Source organism: Pholcus phalangioides, unplaced genomic scaffold (assembly GCF_987345545.1).
Source record: "Pholcus phalangioides strain wild (caught in Gottingen) unplaced genomic scaffold, Ppha-v1.0 ptg000017l_1, whole genome shotgun sequence".
Lineage (NCBI taxonomy): Eukaryota > Metazoa > Arthropoda > Arachnida > Araneae > Pholcidae > Pholcus > Pholcus phalangioides.
The window spans coordinates 16,760,062-16,776,404 of NW_028301610.1; the positions used below are offsets into that span (position 1 = coordinate 16,760,062).

Below are 16,343 nucleotides of genomic sequence, written 5' to 3' on the forward strand. Positions count from 1 at the left end.
ATAACAGGCAAGAAAGTTTAACTTCAATGTATATTTATGTGTTCTGAAAGTTTGTTTGGACTCAAATAAAGCATGGTAACACCTTTCTAATAGGGGAAAAACACTTTTATTTGCTAGACACCATTTTGTGAAAGAACACCTTTTGAGAAGGTATAAGAAAGTTTTTCCATTCTCTGAGACTATAACTGGGGGTTTCCATCAGCATGTGTGCAAATTGAAGAACATATTATACTGTAATATAATTCTATATATAATTGATAGAAAACACTATTAATCAGCATTACCATTTTTACACTATTTAACAATAGCTAATAAAAACAGATAAAATTTTTTTTGCTTCTCATATTAATCGAGTTCAACTGTATTCTGTTTCAACTGCATTCAGTGTAATTTTTTAAAACCAAAAGGATCACTCATTGTAAACAAATATATATATTTTAAATCTCACCTGGTAATTCACAAAATAACCCCTACTGAGAGTGAAATATAATCCGATACATAAGCTTTAAAAATATCACTATCAATATAATTTTAACATTATTCAGAAACAAAGGAACCAAATGGCATTTATGTATAATGACTCGCCGGACCCGATTTGCAAAGAAATAAATTGGCAGTCTCCAGTATTCATTTTATGAACATTTATTTATCATTATCATTTCTGACGACTCACGATCATTTAATGATTATGAGGGTTATTTAGACCAGGTCCAACAACTCGAAGTGATTCTTAATGTCCATGCTTCCATGCCACTTCCAAGATATGAAAAATAGAGGTTGGTGTAAAACACTAATTACTCAACTGCCAGAAGGCCATTTAAATTAGTCCAAATGTGTTCAAAATTTCCGCAACATGATGAAGTTTTAATTTTTTTTACACATTAAAACTCATTCAAGGAATTTTATAGCATGTCATTTTTTGGCCAAGTTGTTTCATTTGAATGCACAAAAAAACATAAATAAATGCACTGAGTATGTCACAAGTTTCCTATCTTTTATTGTAGGACATAAATACCCATGTCACTAAAAGTCTCATGTTCCTGTCAGACACTCTTTATGAATTTGTCACCAGAATATAACAACTCTCATTACTCATATTATGCGTAGACAACTAATCTAAAAAGATACAAAATACACTTTTACAGATATAAAAATCTGGACTTCTTTTAAACATTCACAGTGATCCTAGCACAATCTAAATTTCTCTTCTTTGAAATTTTACACAGCAGATCATAATTCAAATGGTAACTCGATTTTGAGCTCCTTAATCATTTAAAAATGCCAGATATCACTGGTAGTGACAGTACTTCAGTATTTGTCCAATGTTTATACATAAATCTTTTTTTCCACTTTCAAGAAAAAATGAGAAAAATTTAAAACACAACGATTTAAACAGGCCAGATGAATGTTGTTGTGTGCGAGATGTTTACCAATGAGAAATCTTACACGAATCATGAATGGGATGTTTTATAGGCACTTCACACACAGTGATATTAATTCTCGGTTTCTCATTAGCGCTTCACAAGAACCGCAAACGATCAGTTCTGTAATCATCCAGTAAACGTGTAGTAAAAGTTAATACTTCAACATCTGGAACTGGAGTTTCACTTTCATAGCCTAGCATGTCACTTCCATAAAAATCAAACTCAACAACAAACTCAGGACCACTGGGATCAGAATCAATCACTTTGCAATCATGCCATTCTAAGTCACCATCATCTTTATAAAATGCTCGACTGAGACAAGCACCAGCAATATCCTTTGCTGATGGTTCTATGAGTTGAAGATTTTTGTTTTTATAATCTTCTTGAATTTTACTTTCACTCAGTTTATACACCGAATCCTTATTTTTGTACCTGAAGAAATATGAATAGACGCCATTTACTTTATTCCTTGCAATGCAAACTCCGGACAAAACTTCTTTATCTGCACCACGGATCAATGTGTGTGACACCAACTTACCCAAAAGCCAGTGAAAATTTTCCTTAGGTGAATAATTCTTTATTTGTACTGAACCATCTTCAATTTCTATAGCATTTTTGCATGAATCATAAATCTTAGTTTTGACAAGTTCATTATCAGTAGCTGACGCTAGTTCAAACACATCTGTTTCAGTTTGAAGACATTCATTCTTCAAAACTGCTTTCAAGTTTTCACAAAGCTTGGTTGAATTGAAACACTCACCATCATTTGCCAAATCAAGTAGCCCATCTTCCTGATCTTCACACAGTACGTGTCTTCTGAAACGTATCTGAGATTTAAGAGCATTGATGCGATCTGTCTCTTTCATATCTTTTAAGCGTTCATCAATTTCTTTTTCACTTTTCCATAAACCACCCCATTTGACAAGGTCATCTATCAACTTATAACGTTTCTCAAGTAGCTGACACTTGCTCATTTCCTCTTTTTTGCCACTAACTTGATCTCTTAGTTCACTCAATTTGATTTTTCTTTTATACAAAGACTTCAGCCGTTTGTTTGTATTTTGTTGAATTATTTCGAAAATTTTCTGGTTGTACTTGAAACCTGTTTTGTCCTGAAACTCTCCATTGCGAGTTTTATCATAAACCATCAATGCATCATGTGCATACGTGGCTAAAGAATGCTCATTTTTTGAAATATGATCAAATGTTGTGAAGTCACTGCAAACAGATAATTTATTTTCTGAGTCAACATCCATAGCTGTTTCACCATTCACAACATTTCCAGCGATGGAACTTGTTGAACCCTTGTATAAAGATGATTTTATGTATGGTATAAAAGAAGTAAACAGAAGCTCTAAAAGTTCCTTTGTAACTGCATCATTGGCATCATTGTTTTTGATCAAACTTACATAAACTGCATCACTTGTTAAAGGAACATCTTCAAACAATTTCTCTTTTCCTTTCATAAATGCACCACTGTCTTTTGCCCAATTTTCAACCTTTTTAAGAAAAATATCATACCTTTTCTCTATTTCTACATCATAATCTCCTAAGACAGTCCACAATGGGACAGCCACAAGCTTCCCAATAAGCCCCAAAGCTCGAGCAATTGAAACTGACTGTTTTTCTTGACTTTCATCCATCATAAACTTGGACTTGATATCTTTATCTTTCATTTTTTCCAAAAATTCTGTGAGAACACCAATTTCATGAAAGAACCACAGACCTGCACTATTATGAAAAACTGTGTTGAATAAAGATACTCTATCTTGAAGTGTTAGAGGTATGTCTGTGATTTCCTTATCCTTTTTTAAGAAATCTGTCAATTCTTTTCCAAACTCGTCATCTTCATATGGTTCAACAGCCTGGCAAAAATCATAGATCTGCTGCACTGCTTGGCTAAGAGTGTGATTTGAATCATTATTTACCAAGTTAGCATCACTACTACCTCCGGCATTCTTTGACAACTCCCACGCTAATATAGTCACATCAGCAAGTTTAGCTAAGCCAGTCATGAAATACAACCCATTGCAAAAATTATTGATCGAAGTAATTTTAGAACCAATTTCTTTAGGGACACACTGTAAGCACTGTTGAAAATGTGGTGCAATACGCTGTTTATACAAAAAAAGAACTTCAATTAAGCTTCTGTCAAGTAAATGTTGCCCAATAACCAAAGATTTTAATGCGCGAATAACAGAATCCCATGATGAAACATTTTCTACTTTTGCAGATACCAACTGTGTATATGCATCTTTCAAGAAATTCAAAGAAGTATCTGGGCTACCCTCAGCAAGATCAAGAACTCCTAGCAATAACTGAGGTTTGTCAGGAAATGACACTTCATATGATGTTCCAACCAACTTGAATGTTGTTAGTGGATCATTGGCAAAGCTGATTTCACTTTCATGAATGAGGGCTGAATATGTCTCCAGAAGTACAAGCATCCTTATTTCCATGTAAATATTGCCAGCAAATGACTGTGAAGGTATTTTATCAGCATTCACATTTTCCAATGAATCAAGCACAGAAAATATTATCTCATGTATGTTTTTACATTGCATCGTCATTGAAGTTAGTTCAGAATAGATTACTTTCAAAGAAGCAACAAATTTCCCATTTTTAAACTCTTCAACTTTTTCTAATTTTACGAATTCATCAACAGACATATTTTTTGAAGGAGGTTCTTTAACTTCTTCAACTAAGCAAATTTTCTTTTCCTCTGGAGCTTCACCATCACCACTTTCTTGTCTTACTCTTTTGCGATCAGACTTGCTCTTCTGTCTATATTCACGGCTAGCAGTTTTCTTTTTTGTGCGACGTTCTTTATCTAATAGTGTATTAACCTTATGTTTGAACTCATCAAGAGTTTTATCAAATTCAAAATTCAGCTCATCAAATATGCCTTGCTTTGTTTTGTTACGTCGAACCATGTACCCAACATCCATGTAATCTCCTTTGTTGCTATTAACATGATTCAAACGATCAATGCACTCATGCCAACCCCCCATCTCATCGTTCCATTCTGTTTTAAGTTTCTCAATATTTGCCTGAATCTGTCTTCTTTCTGAAACACTTGTTTTGCTTGCATCAGCCAAGTTTGAGCATCGCTTTACTAGATCATTCAAGCGTTCATTCATGCCAGTGATGGCTTTTCGAGCAATCGTTAGATCTTTCTTTAGCTGAATTATTTCTTCACGTGCTTTACGCCGCTTAGCTTGCTCATCATCATCATCTGATGGCCCAGACATATCCATAGAATCATCATCAGCAGCAGCTTTCTCCTTCAAAACTTTCAACAATTTTGGACCCAAACTGGCTCGTACTACAGGTTCAAACACAGGTGCAGGATCAATTCCCATTGAAGCAGGGAATTCAAATTCCCATTTCATCAAACGATCTACTTCATTTGGATATTTTTTAGGAGATCTCAAGAATGTTGCGCGGAAATTTGTTACCTTTTCTATTTTCTCATTCAGTTCACTCTCCAGTTCTCCTGTATTTTCACACTTTAGGCCACAAATTTTAACCAACCAATCAAGAATGTCCTTTGTGGCAAGTTTTTTTGTGATTTTGTACTTTCGCAACTCCCATATTACACCATTGGTAATACTTTTTGGTTCACAAGTGAGTGATTTTTCACCATTCAGCACCTCTTCATCAATACCAATTGCCTTGCAGAATGGACCTAATGACATGACTATAAATAGTTGCTTGCTGCAATGAACAATAATGGGAAACTGTGATTAAATATATACGCTCATTCAGAAAATTAACACCTACTCTGTCATGATCACATAAGCATGTCAATTTGATGTTTTCACTATCTTGAAAGCTAAACACCTACGGGGAGAAAAATGATATTAGAAGCAACATAAAAAATATATAAATTATTTCTGAATTAGAAAAATTAATTCAATCTTCATAGAAGATATTGTACACCTTGTGAAATACAAATTAGAATTGTCTTTGAAACTACTATAATATACAGGGTAAATCCGTACATTATATTAAAATTCTGCCAAATGAAAGGGGGTGATAGACGAGCTTAAGTGGATCATGAAACATCCCACCAATCCTGTCCTTTCTCAAACTGTTTGAGTTATGGCATATAATCGTTTATGGAAAAAACGTGTCAAGTCTAAAAATACCTGCATTTGTGATTTCATCAAAATAAGAATTTAGTGGCGAGGTAAAAAAAAAAAAAGCTGAAAGATTGGCAAAATTCAAAATTAAATTGTCGCCTAAATTTTTCATCACCAATTACATGAATACCCTTCTAGCTACAATCGGTCAAATTTACCAAAAACTTAAGCATTGTACAAGCTTTTGAAAGAGTACACAACAAAGCATATCTGTGTACAGGTTCAGGAGATATTTAGCCTTTTGTTTGTAATACATCAACTAAAATCAATGTTTGTCAAAGTAGATATTCAATAAAAATTCAGAATTAGTGGTTACAGGTTTTGGTGACTATTTGATTTTGCAGGAAGAATCATATAAAAGGCAGGGCCATCATTTCAACTTTTTTCAGGGGGGGGGGGGGGCAAAGAGCATGTACTAAAGGTACACATATATGTATATTTGTGTATATATATATATATGCCATTTGTAGTGTATTTTCAAAAGCCAGGGGGGGGGGAAGAACCCCCCTGGCCCCTTCCCCCCCCCTAAATGATGGGCCTGATATAAGGTGACATTACAGGATCATCGACATCTGCAGGATATCTGTATTTAATGGTGAGCTTCAATCACTGGGAGACTAGTCAAGTGAAAAATCGAATTGCCACTATTATCTACTAAAATTACTTTGACGAACGCAGATTTCAGTGATGTATTGTGAACAAAGGGCTAAATTTCTCTTGAACCAGAACACTGATATAGTTTATTGTAGGCTCTTTCAAAAGCTGGTGCAATGGACTAGTTTTTGGTAAATTTGACAGATTGTAACCAGAAAGGTATTTACAAAGATTTTAAACTGACTGTTGTGAAGATGAATTTTGGAAATAAAATTCAACTGCCTTTTGCAGGGAATTAAACCCACGTCCTTTCACTTCCAGGGCGAACGCCCAAAAATACATCTTCGCAACAGCCAGTTGTTAGAAACCTTCATATGTATAGCAGAGAGTGATGTCACCCTTTTATAAGTCGCCATCTGGTCGCAGCATCAGCAGTTGTGAGCTTGGCCTGAGTCAGGTTGTCCATGTACGGTCCCTTTCAGTGCACACGAGCTCCATGGAAAGACAGAGATTCGTTGCCTTTGTAGTCTAGGGCGTTTGCTCTGAAAGTGAAAGGACGTTGGTTTGATTAACCGCAAAGGCAGTTGAATTTTCTCTTTCCAAAATTCATCTTTGCAACAGCTAGTTGTTAAAAATCTTTGTATGTATAACAGAAAGTGACGTTATACTTTTAGAAAGGTACTTGTGTAATTAGCAATGAAAAATGTTGGCAATAATTCTATTTTGAACTTTGCCAATCCTTCAGCGTTTGTAGCACATCAATAAATCAAGATACTCCACAATGAAAATTATGTCATCTTATAAGATTTTTTCCGTTCCTTCCAAATATGTGCTTAGTTTCTATATAGGTCTTAGAAATTTCATAAAAGCTGGTATTTTTAGACTTGACACATATTTTTTCCATAATCGATTATCCACAATAACTCGAAAACGGTTTGAGATAGAACAGGGTTGGTGGGGTGTTTCATGATCCACTTGGGCTCATCTCTTACCCCGTTTCGTTTGGCAGAATAGGTCGAATCACCCTGTATACATATTAGACTTGAAAACTTCTTAAACTGGAAATATTTTTATATGAAAAAAAAATTGAGACATGGAAATGAAACCTCCCCAACAGGAAAACTTACTAGACTCTTAGAGGAATAGACCACTCAGGGATTTCTTAAATGGGGTAATCTGTAATGTTATATAAGCATTCCCCACCCCATCAATACATACATGCTCAACCCATAGCATGTGACCTCAAAAATAATTTGATTATTAATGGATAAAAGTGAGAAATGCACAAAATCAAAGTTAAATCCATAGTTTGTCCGTGGTTAAATTTTACAGCGAAGTGAAAGTTAGAGAATGTATGTATTCTTGCGTCATAAAATATAATATCCATACATCAGAGGTTGAAGCATATAAACAGAAATTTTCAAAGTTATCTATGATTTTGGAAAAAATACTCAAAAATATGTTGTTCAAAACTAATAGATTGAATTTAAAAAGAATTAGTTTGAAAAAATATTATCATTATCAATAAACCATAGCAACTGCAGCCATATTTTGGCACTACTCCTCAAAATTTTCTTTGCCAATATTGCTATTTTGTATTACTGATCTATATTTTGCTACAATTATTAATATTTTTATTTTGTTCATTCTTTTATCAAAGAAATATCCAAAGCTATGTCTGGTTCTGTTAGTTATAAATTGGAATAAACATTCAATAGGGTTTTTTTTTCTGGAACCAAAGTTTTGCTCCTAAAATTTATTTTCAGGCACCTAGAACTTTTTGGGATTTGTTTGAATTTAAAGAGTGATAGAACATACCTGAGCAACCAATTTCCATTGTACAATGCATGGGTGTAATGCAGGGTTTAAGCTAGATAAAAAATTCCTTTAGCAAAAAGAGAAAATGGGAGGGGGGAAAAAGCTTTAGCAAAATGCTACAATGCTAATGATTTATGGTTGGATGCCTCCTTGTTTCGCATCTCCTGTATACATTTTTGCGAAAGTGGCTACTACTTCTTTCACATTTTACAAAAAATATGACTGTAACTTAAACCCTGGTGTAACGTAGGTGGTGAACCACTAGATGCTACTGTCACTAAACAGATAAAAAGCTGGTTCTGCCACTTATCCTCATTTCCATTGTTAATTACAGAAAGGATAGAAAAGCAGACATGCATTTCATACATGGCGCTGCTAAATGCTTTAGAAGCCTAATGATGGCACCAGCAGTTTTCCGACAAAGAAGCTTGCCAGATTGAGAAACTTTTCAGTGATTCCACTGGTGACTATGAAACAGGCTTCTTGTCATCCTCACACTTCTGACATGTCATTGATAAAGGAGCTTGCTTCGTTCAGACATTGGTGCAATGGTTCAAAGGTTTTTCAATCAGGCACATGCTTTATTGGAGAACTTCCCTTATAGTAGCTTTCAGAACATTCCCATATGCAGCGCCGATTTCATCAAATAAAAATAGGTGTCATTTTGAACATTATCTTCAATTACAATGGTCTATTAGTTCTATATACAGAATGTAAGTAATGAAATGGCCTCTACACAATTGGGAGGCTACTTCATAAAATATTTTTTATTCACCATAACAATTTTTTTACACGAAATATAATGCACTTGTAAAACTAATTAGCTATAAATAAGAGAATAAAGATAAACAATACCTAATGAGCTCAGTTTTTCATCAAAATATTATTGAAAAGATATATTCAGGGATTAAAAAAAAAATAGTGGATGATAGAATAGTTTTTCAGAACTTAACCATATAAAAATCTATAAGAATTAGCTACAGTGAATCTCACTTTAGACATTGTTGGTTCTATAGAGCAAAAGTTTATGAAGCTGGAAAACATCTTCAGCAGGAAATGTTTTGATGTGGGAAATCAAATCAGAATTCTGGAAATACAACTTTTTGAATGGGAAAACCTACTAAACAAGGGACTTCATCAAAAATGAGATCCATCAAATTATTTATCCTAAAACTTTTTCCATTGCAGGCCTTAAGATGATTTTGCAACAACAAATGTTTAATTTTAAAAAATGAAGACTTTATTATAGTATAGCAAAACCTCTCTTTTGCAAACACTCGTGGGACAAAAAAATTTGACCATAAAAAAGGGGTGACCGCATCAGAGAGGGTTTCTGTGGAAACTAAAATCCAGTATTATCAACAACTGGAATGGTTTTTGTTTGTAAATGAACGAAATTCTGACAATATATAAGATGCATTTTTAAAGTTATGAAAGTACATAGTTATTGCACAGATACAAAATTAAAACTGCAAAATAAATATTGTACAGAGTTTATACACTGAATTTATGTCCTTTTGGAAATGAAATAAATTGATGTTTGGGGTTTTTTTTACAGAGTATTCAAACTCTTCCTCAAACATTGGCTGCATGTAGCCCACAGGCTAAAGGTTGACCACCCCTGGTACCCATGATTGGCTGAATATCCCTTGACAATTTTTGGCATTTTTTTCCTCTCCATCATCAGCACCACACAATTTCTTAAATACAATTTCGTCTCATATATGAAAACGATCCACCAACCTTATTTGAAGCTTTTGAATTGAATGTGTCCGAGAAGCTTCGAAGTTGATGAGCCCGAGTTCTGCAGCTTCTCGAGCTCATTCTTGTAGAATTGGGTGAGAAACAGACAGACATGACCGCCCAGAGAGACCATCTTGGGATGGTTTGCGCTCTTTCTCAAAGGGATGGACGGTCTCGGAGAGCAAGGTAAGAAACAGGTAAATTTTTGCTTCTTGCTGAAACAAACCAATTGTACACTGCTGCATCTATGGCAAGTTCTTCTGCCTTCGGAAATTTATTTTTTCTATCTTGGTTTCTGTTTTTTCAGTCATTATTCTTGCTTCAAAACGGAACACATCCATGTCCTCCCAACATTTGCAAGAGCACAAACCTCCTTTTGCATTTTTCACTGTATTCGATAACTTCATTTTTTTTCTCATTGGAATCTTTTCATTAGTGATAGAAAGCGAGGATTTACTTGTTAAAGCAATATTAAACAGTGAAATCATGTAAAATATAAGCACATCTAGCAAACTGACATCAGAGTTGCCAAACATTAACTAAAACTTCAAGCAAAAATTTCATTGAAAAGAACACAAAAAGGGTCAAAATATTAGAACTTGTGCTGCCATCCAGTGAGCATGATTTAAACCAAAATTACAGAGATATTGTCCGTATAGGGGTTTTTAGTCCAATTGAACAAATGATGAAAATGGTGTCCGTGACCATATTTCAGGGTGACCGTTAAACAGGGGTTTGAAATACATTATTTCAATAGGCTTTTGCCGAAATATTTCTATTTGGCCGTAAAACTGGGGTGACCGTCAAGAGGGGTTTTACTCTATTTTCAAATCATATATCAGGGTTTGACAAATCAACAAAATGTTTAGGTGCCAGTCAAATTTCTTAGAATCCAAGAATTGTTTTAGAAAACCTTTCTGGAATTTTCCAGGGTCTCTTTCCATGTTAGCAGACATAGATTTTGAAAATTTTGTGTTGTCCTCAGATCACAAAGAAAATCTCAGGCCCATCAGCCAATATTTTAGTCACCATGGCAACCTAGGATTTGTAAACCTTTGCATTATATGCTTTAGTATTAAAAAAAAAGGAATAAATGATTTTATATCACATTTAGGGGTCTGTCCAGCCAAAATTTGGATCTGTTTTCCAGATCCTTCACAAAATTTTGAATCTGAAAAATGGACAAAATACAAATTAAAGAAAACGAAATTTCACAATTCATTTCTTTTGTGAAAAATTAACTACATTGATCCTGTTTTTATGAAGAACAAAACAATGAAAAAATTCTGGACAGAACCCCCCTGCCATCATTTTGTTATTACATGTATCAGAGATGCCGCTGTACTATAATTTACCCTGGTCCCGGGACCCAGGTTATTGGCAAAATCTGGGTCCTATCTGAGTTAATCTTAAATGAGAGATCTTAAATTATCTGAGATCTTAAATTTTTTACAATTTGAACGGGGATCCTTTACGACAGCAGTTCTCAACCTTTTTGACTCACAGAGCCCGTTTTGGCATATAATTTCGACGGCGGAGTCCCGTAAGCCTATTTTTATTTATCAAATACTGATTTATTTTTACTATTAAAAAAAAATATTTATAATTAACTGTTTTTTTATATGTTCTTCAAGCGGCCGCAGAGCCCCCGAGGAGTGCACATGGAGAACTCAGTGGAGCACCGGTTGAGAACCCCACTGCTTTGGTTTTTAAAAAAATTTGCATTTGCAATCTTGTACGAACGAGGCAAATTTATGCCATTTAGATGTTGTCTTTTGAATGCTGGTAGATAGCCATGAAAGTACCGTAATTTCCGGTATGCAATAGGAGGGGAGAAAACCCACACGGAAAGGGAAACTCTAAAATTTTAAAATTTGGTATACAGCCCCTCATTCAGGTACAAACCAGATATACCTCATCTTATTCTTCAATAACCTGCGTGTATATCAATACAGTACACTAAAATGCTTCAAGTCATAAAACAATTTTTTCAAGGTCGCATGATCATGATAGACAGTAGACAAGGGAAAAAAGGTTTTTCTTCTTGGAGGACGCACGAACCGAATCCGGGTATTTGATGCGCTATAGCGCATTATTTTTGCATCATTTGTGCTAGCATCTCACATACCTTTAACACATTTTAGTTGCATCATGCATTTTGAACAACATTCAGTCAAATTATCAAACTTTTGACTTGTCCTCAGACTCGAACTTATCAATCAGAGATACAAAAATTTAGGTGCAAGTACCATTTTTTCAGTCGCCATGTGGAAATTATATTTACACACAATTCACTCCTTTTATTTCATTTAGCCTTAAAATTCGATGAAGTCTGTAATGATCCAAACTAAGTTTGGTCCATCTTTGCTCAGATAATTGTGACTCTACTGCACATAAGTTGTCATAAATCTTTTAATGCATTATACATTGGTACTAAATGGAGAAGATTTACACAAAGATGTGTAAAATTTTCTCCATTTATAGCTATATAATTTTATTTTAAATACAAATACAACGCCACAACAGGCAAATTGCCCAATGAGGTGGCTGACTTAAGAACATCATGGATCCCCCGAGCCATTTTTTGGAGGCCCTACCTACTACTGCTACACCACACATGCACCCACTATCCTAAATAATGTTTTTTGACTTCTTTGGACTTTATATCCTCTTCCTATGTTCAACGATACACTATCGTGAAATCAAATTTTTTTTATCTTTCATGAGACTACAATTTAGCAACCACAAACAGGAAATTTTAGGTGCCAATACCAATTTTCTATTCACAGCGGCGACTTGGGATTTGTCAAGCCCTGATTTAAATTACTGCATAATGCAATAAAAAAACAAATTAATACAGATTTAATATTATTCAATTTATTGAGTAAGTTATTTTTGTAAACTTAAAATGAAGTTACATTAAATAAAACTACTGTATTAACAATTTACACCACTTCAAAAATACTGTAAGCACATTGGAAACAGTTTTTTGATAATTTTAGATTGAATGAATTATGAATTATAATTAAATTATACAGTGAAACCTCCAACAACAGCAACATTTTTTTTAGAAAAAAACACATTCTATTGGATTAACGTTAAAGTTAACCTCTGAATGATTTCCGAATAACAGTCACTTTTGGAATTTAAAATGAAAGAAAAATGATGCATTGTATCTCATAAAGAAAAATAACCCTCACGATTTATTTTGAAGGAGTTTTTCCTTCCTCGAGACTTTCAAACATAAAAATATCTATGGGATCTTTCCTACATCAGTGGTTTCTAAAATGTGGTCTGGTGGACCCCAAGAAAAACAAAGGAGATGTAAATCTATGTTCAAGAAAAATTTAATTTAAACTATATTTTAGAAATACTCAACCTTTTGACAATGGTAACCTCCCAATATTGGCCACATTTTCTCAATCCCATCAGTGGCCATTGTTGGGAGGTTTCACTGTATTTGAATTTTTAATAATTTAATTATCAATAAAATCCTCATTGAACAGTTAAACACAAAGTGGTGGTAGGCAGACCACCCAATGAAAATGACTGGTGAGAGAACAGAGGTAGCTATTTAATTTATATATAATGCTACATTATATATTGATTCTTATTAAACCACTATTTAAGGTACTCAGATGGGCTGATTCCCTGATCCACTAGCTGAAAGAGAATTATGATTATCTAGACCAGTAGTTTCCCCCAACCCCTTTCCATCTTCAAATGATATACTTTAAATTCTGTGATAATTACATCAAGAACTGCTTTTTTAAGATTACTATTATTGGCTACAATCATTTTCATATTTTTGGGCAGCACAGTTCTTCAACCACCATGGTTTGAAACCACTGATAAGGTAAATACAGTAAAACCCCTCTCTCCGTCAAAGAGACCATTAATCAGGGGTTTGAAATGCATACTTTTATTATACAAAAAGAAATTATTTGGCCATAAAAGAGGGATTTTACTGTACATATCAGGGATTAAAATCCAGACACAAAGATTAATGCATCATTTTTCATAATCACACTTAACATAGTATGAATAAAATAAATTTTTGATGTTAATTTAAAAAGAAAAACCATCTTTCATCAGAAATAAATGATAAACTCTCTGCCCAAAATTATAGCAATTATGACGTTAACCCTCTATGATCCAGTATGTATTTGAATATGCAAATACACTGTCACAAAAATTCATTGTACCAATTTTGCATATTTTAGTGTCATTTCAATACAAAACACAACTATTTTAGTTTATTTTTTTTTTTTTATCTAGAAAGAGTTGATTCCTTGTCTCATTTTTTTGACAGCTGCTGAAATTTTACATGTTCAGACATTTGTAAAATTGCACCAAATTGAGGGGATTATAAATAAACTTCATGGTGAAAATTATTTAACTTTAATAAACAAGTTTTTACCTGTTCATTGACAACACTGAAATCGAAGCAAACTGTATATTTTAATCTTTAATCAACAATTTTAGATAACTGAAAAATCCACTCCAATTAATAAAATTGCTGTGATATATTATTTCAATTAAAAATATACAAAACACCAACAATTAGCATCAGGTTTTTTTTAAATTTCAATACAATAATTATAAGGGTGAACCATAGGGTTGATAAAATAGTTTATAGAAGAAAAAAACGTCTCGTAAATTTTAATTAAAATTGATTAAATCAAAAATAACTATATTTTCGCAATACAACGAAAAACGGAACTTTTCCTAGAAAAAAAAAACAAACAAATTAAACACAATTTCAATTAATGCGAAATTTGTTAAAAGATATCGAAACCTATAATTGGTAATTTCAATAATTATTTGCAATTAAAACAACACGGGGGATTGATAATCCCATAATGAGCACAAAGTTTATGAAAAAATTAATTACAACAGTAGATCCCGCTTTAGATCAGTGCTTAGGGTTATGAATTCAATGACCAATAAATGCCACTCCCGATCGAGAACGTAAACACACTGACCATGTGCTTGGACATGACACGCGAGTCGAATCAAATAATTTCACTTTCCTCATCAAAACACTCGGACATCTTTTAAATTTGATAATTAAAGGGCAGTGTTTGGCGGTTGCCATTTTCAAACACCAGCTTACGCTCGGCGTCAACAACTTATCGATTTTGAGGGAAAGCGTGGCTTACACTCGAAATAATATTGAAAAACGATTGGAATAACAATTAATACCTGCGTCAAGTGATTGTTTATTCTCACGTGAAACTCGAGAAAATTGATTTCGTAATATATATAAACAAACACTTTTCGAAATGAAAAACCCCTAACGGTCTCTCGACGACTTTAGGTAAACCCGAACTACGTAAACGTTAGACCGGTACGGAAGCCTCGCCCGATAGTTGTTTACTTTACTTTTCAAACGAAATACATAGGAATCGCACGAGATAGCCGCGCCCCCCGCGAAAATGTGCTTGAGCAATCCGTATTGGCTAACAATATAACGTCATCATTCTTTCCCCCCCCCTCTTTTATTTAACGTGACCATGCATACCCTAGCCTGCCCTCGGCTTACGAACACACAAGCCGGTGAAAAGCAAGCATGCAAAACGGGCTAAATCTCGAAAAAGAATAAATCCCCCTTTGGTGTGTGCGATGATTTCGACTGAATGTTGTCTCGTTCACGTAGAGTTTATTCGCACGTCACCATAACTTAACCAATAAGCCGATTGGTTACATTCAGGCCCGTAGATAGAAATTTCGTTCGGGGGGACCAAAGTGATAGAACAATAGATTTGGCCATCTTTTTCCCCTTTTTTCGGTCATTTTCTCACATTTCGGGGGACCAGATTCCCCCCCCCCCACTACGGCCTTGGTTTGGTTGTTCCTTTCAAATTCGTGAAAGATACAGGTATCCCCCCCCCCTCAGAGGAGGATTTTAACGGGCCCCCCAAAAAAAAACTTTACACTTTTTCTAATTCAGGGGGGGGGCCCAATATTGTCTTTTACGCCCAGGGCCCGACCGACTTTAATCAGGGCCGTCTCTATTCTACCCCAGACAGCCCTGCTTTAATCCGCCACTGCTCCCGCTTTACGCGATTTTGAAAAGTTGATTTTAGAAATTGCGACCCGCAAAATTTGGTCTGTAGTTTGAATTCAGTTCTGAAAATGGTCTTGAATTAGAATATGACAACAAAAATGATAAACCCGTTGGATTTGTCTGTGTAGATGAGACAAATATGGAAGACACGCTCAAACCCAATGAGCATCTTTTGGTAACACATCGACAATTCCATCAGAATTTAAATCAAAGAAAACGATCCTTGTGAATCTAGAATTGTCTGTGCTGCCCTTATTAAAAAAGAACTAAACCGATGAAACTGATATGGACTATCGCGTAGAACATATAACGCCACCTGATGTTATGTGGGGGAACTCACACTAAGTTCCACCCTGGACATCAATCCCCAAAGTCCAGATCTATATATATATAGACACCATATTAATATGGTGTCTAGATCTTATACTCCTGATATATGAATTCTTGCCTATTTATATATGTATATAATCAATATAGTCACGTAATAAATAAATGCTTATCTAAGGAAATACCTATGTGTCGGATCCCATTCGGCACACCAAAGTGTAA

General features: G+C 34.4%; 1 protein-coding gene across 1 annotated transcript; it reads right to left on the reverse strand.

The window, feature by feature from the left end:
- Window positions 1-335: 335 nt before the first annotated feature.
- LOC149072453 (uncharacterized) lies at window positions 336-15,089 on the reverse strand. Its single transcript, XM_089246995.1, has 2 exons — window positions 14,930-15,089; window positions 336-5,267 (listed from the first exon to the last, which is right to left on the reverse strand). Exon 2 carries the CDS (start codon window positions 5,120-5,122, stop codon window positions 1,520-1,522), a length of 3,603 nt encoding a protein of 1,200 aa, XP_089103121.1. The 5' UTR covers window positions 5,123-5,267; window positions 14,930-15,089; the 3' UTR covers window positions 336-1,519.
- Window positions 15,090-16,343: the final 1,254 nt, after the last annotated feature.

Coding starts and splice junctions, on each gene's coding strand:
- LOC149072453 (XM_089246995.1), bottom strand. CDS start 5,122: ATGTCATTAGGTCCATTCTGCAAGGCAATTGGTATTGATGAAGAGGTG.